The 12,211-nt window shown below is 47.2% G+C and overlaps 1 protein-coding gene across 1 annotated transcript in view; it reads left to right on the top strand.

Annotated features, from left to right (window-relative positions):
- Nucleotides 1–5,501: 5,501 nt before the first annotated feature.
- Cib2 (calcium and integrin binding family member 2) overlaps nucleotides 5,502–12,211 on the top strand; it is a 16,887-nt gene continuing 10,177 nt past the window's right edge. Inside the window, exons 1-2 of the mRNA XM_041638594.1 lie at nucleotides 5,502–5,730; nucleotides 11,076–11,110. Of these exons, the coding sequence (XP_041494528.1) occupies nucleotides 5,680–5,730; nucleotides 11,076–11,110 (86 nt within the window). The 5' untranslated portion in view covers nucleotides 5,502–5,679. The remainder of the gene's footprint in view (nucleotides 5,731–11,075; nucleotides 11,111–12,211) is intronic.

Genomic DNA, 12,211 nt, shown 5'->3' with positions numbered 1-12,211 from the left:
GGTGGTGCCTGCCTTTAGTCACAGCACTCAGGAGGCGGAGGCAAAGGCAGATGGATTTCTGTGAGTTCGAGACCTGCCTGGCACAGAGTGAGTTCCAGGACAGCCAAGGCTACACAGACAAAAATCAAACACACACACACACACACACACACACAAAACCCAAAAGAATTACATTTATAATATCCAGTCTATTTGCATTTGGCAAATTCAGAGAAAATACTCCATTATCTATCTTGTCTTGGTAAGTTCAAAGTTTTGTACTTAATTTACTTTCTATCCTAACTTGTATTACCAACACAAAATTATCTTTTTAGATCTCAAAGCATTTTCTTAAATAAATAATTTAAGCTTTTATGTCTCTCAACCTTGTATACTTTACACCTCTTTTCTGAGTTTCTTTTTTAAATTTGGTAACAAGGAAAACTGTAACTATAACTGTCTAATCTTCAACCCCATCAGAGATCCAAGAAGGATATACTATTACCTAAGTAAAAAGAAAATGTAGAGCAAACAACTTCCAAAACTATAGAAACGACAGAGACATTTGGCTGCCTGGACAGTCATCCAAGTTTCCTCGGCAATGTTGGGGCATCCATTTTCAACCCACAGGCCTAGAATATCTGACAGATTTTTCTGTAAAGCAGAAAATTTGTCTTTGCAAAGTTTGGCAGTTGCTTTTTTGTGTGTGTCCTGCTTGTCCAATTTGGATAGTATATTGTCAGCAGTTGAGGCAAGGGTAGATTTTTGCCCAGTGACTAACTTTTACTACAAAGAAAGCAAACTCCATTTGGAGGTTCTTCAAAGACCACCATCCTCTTTTGAAGTAAATTGGTGCTGCCAGAAGCAGATTTGTCTTTCTGTCATGAAAAGCCTTATGTTATTAAAACACCTTAAATGCCATGTACTGTAGATCTCTGAAGTGTTTGAAGGCCATTTATCGATCTAAAACCTATCTCTGTTTGACCTTAAAAACATACCTAACATGGTCACAGTTTGATTGTTGGATGACTAACTACTAACTTGTACTTCTTAATTATCCTAAATATTTTGTGATAATAACTTTCAAGGACTAGAGATTTACATTACATTTATAAATGAGCTGCATAGGTACAATGCCTTAAAGAAGAGTAGAAACACATATAACAAAAATAACCTTAAATTTGTATCAATATACAAAAATACCTTAAACAAGAGTAGAAAAACATATACAGAATAACAAAGACAACCTTAAATTTCTATCAATACAAAAATACATGCCAGTGTAAAATATTTACGACTAGTCATTCCTTTTTAAGTTTAAAAGTAGATTCAATAATCTACCCTTTTATCCTATTATTCCTATACTCCCTTTTTCTTTTCAGAATGAGATCCCTGAATCTAATCTCCTTTGTTTAGTTTACTCCTTGACCAATAGCAACTTGCAATCAATCCCACTAAAAGATGATAAATATCTGTAATCCACAGAATGACCAAAAACCACCCACCTTACCTCTTGGGAATGTGGGTGTTGTGTTCTTAAAATTACTTCTTGCTGTCTGGGGGCAATGGCATCTTTAGGGGACCCTGAAAAAAATTGAGATAATGATCCTTTTGGAGACATCAAAGGTCTGTTAGGAATGGTCACAGTTCACTGCAGAAACCTTAAACTTTTAAATGTCTTATGTAGCAGATCTCAGAGAGGTTAAAGGACCACAGTTTCTTAAGTTCATTCAGGGTACACAAACTTAATTCCTAGTTACCTGCTTCAGACTCAAGCCTGAAATCATGTGTGGGAATAGATGGAGCTATTTCTAAAGTCAGTTAGTACTCTATATGATCATTAATATCATGACAGAAAGTTTAAATATATATAATAATCTTATAAATTTTGAGATAGTTATTATTCCTTAGGAAAGTTCTAAAGAGTCAAAATAAATCCAAAGGATAATGAGATTAATGGCAATAGAATAGTCCCTTTATTTTGTTTTTTCTCTGTCCCATACCAGGTGACTCTTCTGACATGAGACAGAGATTTTGGATTTTTTTTTAAACAAATTACTTGGATTTAGAGAAGAAAAAAAAAACATACTCTACCTCTAATGCCAGCTTTAATTTTTAATTAAATTGGGACTACAAAAAGATCATTTGCCTAATTTGTCTGTAGATAACAGTAAAAACAAACATTTGAGAAGATTTATGAAATTTTATCCTGTTGGAAGTGTGCTATACCATTATACCAAGTTATTCTTTTTCTTGGGACATTTCCTCTTGATGATTCATCTTTCTTTCGATGTCTCATTTGTTCAATAGTCTTCAGATTTCTTAGTTGGATACTTTTATTCTTCTAGAAAGACAAAGGCAAACACTAACTTTGGGGAGTTTCCCTTTTTGCCAAGTAATATTTAATCAAATGAAAGGTATTTGTTAGTCTTAGAAGTTAGTGCAAATTGAATGACCATGCTGTTTGATGAACTATTGCCTCTCCTAGTCAAGAGGTCTCTCTTGTTTGAATCTAATCTTTATCAATCTTGTTGGTGTCCATACCTTTTTTTCTCCCTTGGAAACAAAGGCAAAACCTCTTCTCCAACATAACACATATCCTGGTTTCCATTCTGAGGTCAATACATCTTTAAAGTATACTGGTTGATTTAATTCAGCAGTTTAAAAATACTATCCAATGTTTCTCTGCAGCTGTCATTCCTTTATCAATAGAATTTAAAAATTTAAAGTTAAGCTTCTGGTCCAGCTCGCATGGTGGAGGCGGCTCTTTTGGATGCGGGGTTTCCATTGGGTAGACGCTCTACTGCAAAGATGGTCAATGTACCCAAAACCCAAAGGACTTTCTGTAAGAAATGTGGCAAGCATCAACCTCACAAAGTGACCCAGTATAAGAAGGGCAAGGATTCCCTGTACACCCAAGGGGAGCTGCGCTACAATTGGAAGCAGAGTGGTTACAGTGGGCAGACAAAGCCAATTTTCCGGAAGAAGGCCCAAACCACAAAGACGATCTTGCTCAGGCTTTAGTGTGTGGAGCCCAACTGCAGGTCCAAGAGGATGCTGGCCATTAAGAGATGCAAGCATTTTGAACTGGGAGGAGCCAAGAAGAGAAAGGGCCAAGTGATCCAGTTCTAAAACTTGTGTTTTCTGAGAGGAAAATGCCAAAGCAATAGGAAAATTACCTGTTAGAAAATAAAGTTATTGTTATTGATAAAAAATTTAAAGTTAATAAAGCATTGTGTAATCTATCTCTTGGGAGTCTTTATTACCCCTTTCTGTTTATTAAGCATATCTTTTAAAGTACAATTAGATCTTTCTAAAACTGCTTGTCCTGAAGGATTGTGTGGTATTCTGTAATATGCTTTATGTTATAATATATAAAAAATACGGTTTCACTACTAGAAATATAAGCTGGAGCATTGTCCATCTTAATTTGTACAGGTATTTTTTCCATAATGACCTTAACTGGTGGTCTTTCTTGTATGGTAACTGGATAAATGAGGGTTGGTTTTCTAATAACTTTGGGCTCTTCCTCTTCAGTTTCAACATGCCATGGTGCAGTAGGTTCTGGTCTAAACTCCTCTGTCTCTGTGTGAGTGCTTTTCCTAGTTTCATTAATAGTTTTTCTGAGGCTTGTATCTTATCAGTCATTTTTTTTTATATTTGGCACAAATATCAACCCCCCCCCTTTAGGTTTTTCAAGACAGGGTTTCTCTGTATAACAGCCCTGGCTGTCCTGGAGCTGACTCTGTAGACCAGGCTGGCCTCCAACTCAGAGATCTGTCTGTTTCTGCCTCCTGAGTGCTGGGATTAAAGGCGTGTGCCACCTGTCTCTAGGCTTTGTTTCTTCATAAGGAGTTCCATGCCCAGTTGGTTGTACAGTTTACCTGATGTAAATCTCCTCTATGCCAAATTAGTGTTCAGGATCAGACTGAGATGGTTTTATTTTTTCTTACAATGCATTTAATTAAAATCCCAAGAAAGCAACAAGGCCCTTTTCACACTTCTCCGGATCTAGTAAGTTTTTTGAATTTTCTCAAGTAGAAAAAACAAACAAACAAACAAACAACAACAACAAAAAAAAAAAAACAAGGAAACTCTGTCTTCCTCCCTGAGGAACCTGGAGGGCCTCAGATGCCTTACACACTTCAGGTCAAAGGTCAGGTGCTTGCCAGACTTCAAGCCTTTACATTACCCCGTCACCTTTTCCTGCTGGGGATGTCACCCAAGGTCTCCTGACCACTTTGCAAGTGCTCTACCACTTAGCCACAACTCCCGCCCTCCAAGAGGGTTCCAGTGGTCAGGGCCTCAGACCTACTCTTCTGCAAAGGGGTTGGCAAGAGAAGGGCTTGTCCAAGGTCAACATAGGTGGCAGAAGCAGGCCCTATCTAGGTCCTATTTTAACCAGACTGGCAGAAATGAAGATACTCTAAAGAAGCACTTGTTTTTGTCATGTTTTTTTTTTGTTTGTTTGTTTTTTGAGACAGGGTTTCTCTGTAGTTTTTGGTGCGTGTCCTGGAACTAGCTCTTGTAGTCCAGGCCGACCTCGAACTCACAGAGACCGCCTGCCTCTGCCTCCTGAGTACTGGGATTAAAGGCATATGCCACCACCATGGGGCTCTAAAGAGACACTTGTAACTGCCAATCAGACTGTTGAAAAAATGGACCCCAAAGAAATGGAGACATCCACAGAAATCTCATCCTGGGAGAAGGAAAATGCACCAGCAAGAGAAGGCTTTGTCTTTTAGAGAGGGATTTCTTTTTTTCTTTTTTAGTTATTGTTTTTTTTGAGTTAATGTCTTAATGTATAGACCTGGCTAGCTTATAACTCACTATGTAGACCAGGCTGGACGTGAACTCACAATGATCCACCTACCTCTTTTTCCCGGAAAGAGTTTTAAAACAATGTTGGGTCAGTGGTGGGCACACCTTGACTAGGACTGCTTAGATATGCACATCCTTAGCCCTCTAGTTTTTGATCTTAGTTTAGGATTCCGAAGGCAGACTTGGCTTCGCTGGACCTCTTTGTCCCTCTTCCCAATGTGACCACATTGAAGAAAATTTCCTTTTTCTGCTTTTAACTTTTATTTTGGTTCTTTCGAATGTTTTGTTGAAGACGGACCTGACTTGGGAAGTAGGTTGTGATCTCGCCAAACTCAATAGCACTATCATTCTCAATCTGGGCCCACACACTCCATCAGAGACCCCAGGACTGTGCCAATTCTATCAAACTGCTCCATGGGATTTTCCTGCCCACGCTGTTCTCAGGCATGACCCTGCCGGTCAGAAGTGCTGGGTGGTCAGGAGTCAGGCAGCCCTCCGAGGCCACCGCTTGGTCATCGCAGTGCACTGCAGTAGCACAGACCGTCCCTGGGAAGAAGTCACCTCCCTGCTCCGTCTAGACTGGCCTAAGGCCCCGCCTCCTTCCCGCCAGGCGCTCCTCCGCCCCCGCCACGCCTCTGGTCCCGCCCTAACCCTAGGCCCGCCCCCACTCAGGCCCCGCCTTGCCTCCCAGCCCCCGCGTCCCTCCCACTGAACTGCGGGACTGAGCCAAGCGGGCCAGGCTAGGCTGGCGACGCTGCCCGCCGCCAGGCTGGCAAGGGCCGCGGGCGCCGCGCTCGGGGCTCCAGAAGCCGCCGATGGGAAGCGGCGCTCAAAAGGGAGAGAGACAACGCCGCGGCCACCGATAACGCCGCGGCCACCATGGGGAACAAGCAGACCATCTTCACTGAAGAGCAGCTGGACAACTACCAGGTGAGCCAGGCGCGTTGCGGCCCCTGTAGTCCTTCCCCGAGGCCTCGCGAAAGCGGAGTCACTAAGGTTCAAACCGTGCCGCTGCCTTCGGCGCGCAGCGTCACCTTGGGTGGATGACTTCCCTGCGATGAGCCTCAGTTTCCCAGGCCGGGAAATGAGAGCATTCCAATTAGAGGATTCTGTTAAATGCATCTCACCCCACTTCTCCCCCTCATTAACCTTCTCTCTTACCCTCTCAGGCTGAACTCAAGCGATTCTTCCCAGCATACGGGGCATGACCCCCATTCCAGAAAGGTCTTGGAGTAGGGGAAGGACAAGAGGCCCCAAATGCAGTTACAGGTTGGGGTGTGTTGTTTATCTGTTGGGGTTTTTCTATGACTTTAGTATGGAAGTAACTGGAGGAAGGAATCTACATAGCCGCATCTCTCAACTTACTTTGTGCTCCCAGTAGCCACTCTTACCCCAGATTCTGCCAGGTTCGGAACTAGTATTCATAGCGGTGATCCCAAAGCCCCCAACCACGTGAAGACTTTTCTTTGGTATAGGAGGAAAGCTCATTCCCTGACTGGTCCAGAGTCTGGTTCACCTCGTCTGCGGTAGTCGCCCCCCACTCCCTGCCACGTGTCCACATCCTGAACCCTGTACTCCATCTGCCTTAGTCAGTTTCCCCACTGGCCAGGTTCAGGCAGTTTCCTCGGCATGGAATGGATGCCTTTCTCACGTCTCGAAGTAGTGCCTCCCACCTTTCAAGGCCCCACTGTGAAGTCTCTGTCTACTCTAAACAGATTGGGTAGGACTGTTTCCTCATGGGTATTCATTCCTACCTTAGATGTCTGTAACTGTCATGAATATTAAATTAGAAAGAAGAACGTACCTCCAGTGCCACCCAAGTGGTAGACTATGTATTGAAGAAGAGCCCTACTGAGCTGGGGAGGTCCAGAAGCATGCAGAGCTTGCACAGGGCCTTGGGAAATGAGGATTTTGCCCAGCAAATTCTAGAGGCATCATTCTAGATGGAGGCAGATGCGGGCAAGCAGCTGAAACCAGAAAAGGGTAGCCTGGTGGCGGTGGGGAGCCTGCATCTGCACTCAGACCAGCCTGGCATTGGGTTACTAGTCAGACCCTGTCCAGTGTTGAGTTCTGATCCTTCGCTAGACCCTGCCAGAGAAACGTGAGCCATGAACACGAGAGCCCCACATCTCCTTGCCTCAGGCTCTCTAGGACAGCCAACCAGGGCTGGGTGGGGGCACCTGAGTTCCAGTCCCCTTCCAAGTAACCCTGTGTTTCCTGGAACTTCACAGCCACACCATCCTCCCTTTCCCAAGCAAGATGCCCTACTTTCTGCTCTTCAGATGCCCTTGATTCCCAGAGTTTAGCCCCCTTATTTGTACGGCACCCCCCAATCCCCCTGCCCCCCCAACACACATAGGGACCACTGCCCTCCCCAGAACCCACTACACACCTCCGGCCACTCCAGCTCTTTGCTGTCCTTCAGCCTGTGTTTTCAATTAAGAGCAAGCCCTGTGACTCCGCCTGCTTTGCCTCTCACCTTGAGATCCCCTGCTCCATCTCAAGAACTAGACCCTGGCCAGTCCTCTGACCTCTCCTGGAGACCGAGGTCTAGCTGGAGCTTCCTTCCCTGCCTTGGGTCCTTGACTCCAGCCACAGTCTTTGTCTTTTGTCCCTCTTTTCTTCTTTCTCTCCTTCTGTCATCCCCCACTTTCTTCTCCCTCCTCACTTCATCTTTCTTTCAAGAAACAGCATAGACCTCACTATGAAAATCGTGGGCCAAGAGTCGAATTGGCTCTGTCCTAGCCGGGCCCCCATAGGAAACCCTAAGAAGCCATTCAGTGGACCTGGATAAATGTTCCAACAGAAACATTATGTCCAGCTCTTGCAGGGAACTTTCTAAAACACAGGTATAGCCACCTCTCTCCAGGTAATTCTGGTGACTTGGGATGGTGAACAGAGTCGGAGCAGGGCCCAGCCTAGCCTGGTCTGGGTTCAGCTGGTCCCCAACCTCATTTCTTATTTTAGCCTCAGGCAGTCTACAGGGCTGCAAGTCAAGCTGCTGGTATTGTGTGAACTCCTCACCAACAGTCTGTGTAGGCCTCATATCTTCAGGGAGGGCTCCTTGACCTCATCCTGGTCCATTCACCTGGGAGTACTCAACAGGCCTATGACGCATGTACCTCTCCAGTCCTTTCTCTGGCCCCTGAATAGTTCCTACTGGGTAATGTTGCTGTCTACACTCCTCTCTTCCTATGAAGCCTGGTCTAGGCACAGACGTGGCTTAGGGAGGAAGGAAGGAAGAAAAGAAGGGAGGAAGGAAGGAAGGAAGGAAGGAAAGAATAAACAAACACAGTACCGTTCTAGGAGGGCAAAGAACTCCACATAGGGATTCTGAAGTCCTGGGTTCAAGTTGTAGTTGGACCGCCGAGGCTATGGGAGTGAAGAAGTTGGTTTTCTCCTTTTATGGTGGGAATCCTTCCTAATCCAGCTATGCTTATGTCACAGGGTTGTTATGGGGGTCAACTAAGGTCATTCTGGAGCCTGACCTCCAGCCACGTGGTAATTGGTAGCACTCTTCCCAGTCTGGGTTGGCAGAGCCAGAGAGGAGCAACCTCTCCTTCGGATGGGACAGATAGCGTCTTGGCTCCTGACCACTACTGTAGGCAGGCCAGGTAGATAGGAAGCAGATGCCAGACAGCTCTTGAGTAGAGAGGGAGGAGGAGGGGGTTGGAAGTGCTGGAGAGAAAGGGGGATAGGTGGCACATACGTTTGGAGGCAAAATTAAGTCTTGATGGAGTTGACTTCCAGGCTTCTACTAGTAACTGCAGATCCCAGCCTGGCCTGCTAGGTGCTTCCAGAATCCTAAGACTTCATTTATCCCAGCCCAGGCCCCCAAGACACAGTTTTCAGATCTGTAAAACAGGGAGATGATGATTGTCCCAGGGTAGTGCTAAAGATGAGATGAAATTGGCCATTTAGAGTCCCTCATGCAAGGTACCCAGTAACTGTGTGCAGGCTGTGAGTAGTTCTCAGCCTGGGCTATATTTTAGAATCACTGAGTGGCTAGGGATGAATGGGAGCCCTGGGAGGATTGGACCTTGGCTTTCTGTATACTGGCTCTCTACCATTGAGCTATACCCCACCCCTAGTCTTCTGGGATTGGACCTAGGCTTTCTGTATACTGGCTCTCTACCACTGATCTATATCCCCACCCCTAGTCTTCTGGGATTGGACCTGGGCTTTCTGTATACTGGCTCTCTACCACGGATCTATATCCCCACCCCTAGTCTTCTTTTCACTTTTAGCACGTTTAGACACTAAGTTGCCCCAGGCTGGTCTTAAACTTACTCTGTAGTCCAGGTAGGTCTTGAGCTTGTGATCCTCCTTTCTTAGCCTTCTAAGTAGTTGGTATTACAGGCCTGTTTGGAAGGATGGAGTGGCTCGGAAGATCACTGATGCCTGGGAGAACCCAGGGACTTCCTGTTTCTTTGGTCTGAGCGGTGGCGAGGTCCAGGTATTTTAAACTGCTCCCAGGTGGCACTGTTCTGGTAAAGAATTCTCTTGCTAGTAGGATCATTACCATTGGGAGGGCTTTTAAAGTACACATTACCACCCACGGATTTTGACTCAGGAGTTTGGTCCAAGCATCTAGAGTTCTACCATATTCCCAGGAGGCTACTGCCAGGGTGCCATTCCTTAAAGATCAGTGCCAGGAAGGTGAATCTAATTGTGCTAAGGTGGCCAGGATGCATGGAAACTTTCATACCTTCTGCCAGCAGTGCTCTTGAAGGGTCTGTATATTTTCTTTCTGACTTGGGGTATATGTAGGAGGAGCAGAGACGGGGGCCAGGACTCCCTCTCCTCTCTTCTAGTTCTGAGACAAGCCCTTCCAGGTTAGTTAGCAGAGCCCTGGTCCTTCAGAAGGCGGAGCTCGTCCTCTAGATAGGGCATCTGTTCCTGAAGACTTAGCTCGGTTGTCTGTGCTGCCTGTTCCTGGTCTCTGAGAACAGCCAAGGGACCAGCCCATGAGCCCTCAGCCTGCCTGAGTCTTGGTCCTGCTCGACAGGGAGTTTTCTGTCTGCATGGGGCTGCTGCTTCCCAGCCTGAGCCTTTCCTGACCCCTACAGAGGCACCGTTGCCAAAAGCAAAGTTGAGCCCTCCAGGGGAAACCCCCGAGTTTCCAAGATGGGCACGGAACGTGGAATCCTCCGTCTGTCTCCTAGTAGACAGCAGGTGGCACAGAAAGAGATTCACTGGGCTTCATGGGAACCTGGAAATTCCACCCACCTTCCTCTTTGCCTGTACATAGGCAGCAAGGAAAACCCCAGCTGTCATTCACATAGTGTGGACATCCTCTTTGGCCCACCACAGTGTGCAATCCAAGCGGCCTGGTGTCTAGCCGCTCCAGGTCTTCCAGAGCCAGCCTGGCTGTCAGTACGCCTGGGCTGTGTCCATTCGCCCCCTCATCAGTGCAGCTCTGCTTAGCATAAGGCCCCAGGAGGCCCTGTGGGCTCTGGGCTCTGCTGAGTCTGAGGCCTTCCTTCATGCTACAGCAGTGGGCAGAGACAGAGAAGGCAGCCAGCAGGAGGTAAATGAAAAAGCCCGGCATTGGTGGGCATTTTAAGTCCTTTTGGGTCACTTTCACTTCCTGTCACCTAGGCCTGGCGTCGTAACCATCATGTGAGACTCTCATTCAGACAGACAGGTCCCTAAAGAGTCCAGATGCTACCTTCCCATCCCCTGCTTCTGGGGTCTACTCCTCACACTTCAGGGCCTCCATTTCTCTAAACCCTCCTCAGTGTGATGTCCCTTGTTCCTTCAGCCTGAGGACACCGTATATCTGGAACTGTCAGCCTCCAAACCCAGGACTGCTGCCCATGGTGACCCAGGCTGTCCGCTTTATACTGCCTGCCCACGTGAGGCCCTGTTTGTAATGCCTATGGTGGTGTGCAAGGCATCCCGTCGATCCACTCTTGAGTGGTCTCTAGAACTGTCTCTGGCTACCTCCCTGCTCTCCCACAGTGTAACCCCTGACCTTCGGATCTACTGTGGCCACCTGTGACTCCATGTTCCTCTTTGCTGAGCACCCACAAATGTGCCACCCAGCCCTACCTGCCCCCCCCCCCCAATGTATTTCTATCCTGGGCCCAGTTGGGATGGGCAGAGGGTGGATCAAAAGCTTCCAGAGACATCGTCTGGACCTACTAGAATTAGCTGTTGCCTCTGGGGAGGGACAAGTAGTAGGCACTCTTCTTCCTTGGTCCAGGGCTGTGGGATGGGACCCTGTAGCTGTAAGGTTCTAAGGATCCACTATGTGTGTTCTCCCTCCACAGGACTGTACTTTCTTCAATAAGAAGGACATCCTCAAGTAAGTGTGGCTTCTTGTCTACATCCCTGGGACTAGGGCTGTGGTTGGGGTGGGGCTGGGGACTACCCGGGGTGGGGGAGGGCTGAGCAGGAGCTGAGGAAGAGTGTGGGACCTGAGTTCAGGTAGGCCTCAGGCACACATCAGGGCTACCGTTTAGACTGAGGAGGTCTCACTGCTCCCTGGGCACGCATCCTTCTCCTGGGAATGGGGCATCAGCTACATTCTGAACTCTGTGTGTTTGAGGCACAGTCTCATTCAGTCCTCCCTAGGACCTTGTAACAGAATCCTGCTCACCCCCTTTACATACGGGACGTTGAAATTTGACCCAAGTCACAAAGCCAGGATCTGGAGAAGTGGCCTTCTAACTCCAGGCCCCTGGCTAATTTTTTTCCTTTTGGGGCCTGCTACCACAGGGCACCCCTTCGTCTTTTAAGATAGGTGCTCTAATACTCCTCTGTCCCAATGGCTGGCATTCCTGGGATGTCCAAAAGCCAAAGACATGCCTACCAGCCCTGAACTGCTTACCAGGGGGGTCCTGGACAAAAGAGACAGCGGTGTTCGCATTCTCAGACCAGCCAGCAGGCATTACAGGATGCTAGGAAACCTGCCACCCTCGCTGGCCCCTCTACCTAGGCTATCCGGTGTCACTAAAAGCCAGCAAAGTCTCAGGATTAGTTTCCCTGGAGATCGATGCTCAGGCTGGGGCTAGAGCCTGGTGTAGCCTCCCCAGAGAGCTGTGTTGTCATTTGTCGTTACCCTGACTGACCACTCTGTGTGGACAGTTCCTCCTCCAGCCTACCATTCTGTCATGTTACTTGAGTGGGCAGAGGATACCCTATTTTTACCTACTGGGGGAGTGCAGAGCCCCCCAGACTTGGTCGTAGGCCTGGCTGTCCTTCCACATTCACAACATTGGGTCCTATGGCCTCGGTGAGGTTTGGTTCCCCAGAACCTCACTTTCTGGGGGTGCTGGTACCACTATCAAGGGGCAGTAATCCAAGGTGTGTCAGCTGACCCCTGGAACTAGCCTGTCGTGAGGCTTTCTGGGGCTGACTCTGACCTTCCAGAGTTGTTGGCACACGTCCTCTTTTCCGTTTTACT

This window comes from Microtus oregoni, unplaced genomic scaffold (assembly GCF_018167655.1).
Source record: "Microtus oregoni isolate MIOR12 unplaced genomic scaffold, Mior012 000055F_ref0000237, whole genome shotgun sequence".
In the NCBI taxonomy this organism is placed as follows: domain Eukaryota; kingdom Metazoa; phylum Chordata; class Mammalia; order Rodentia; family Cricetidae; genus Microtus; species Microtus oregoni.
The sequence above is the reverse complement of the archived record's forward strand: the minus strand, read 5'-3'. Positions and strand labels throughout refer to the sequence as shown.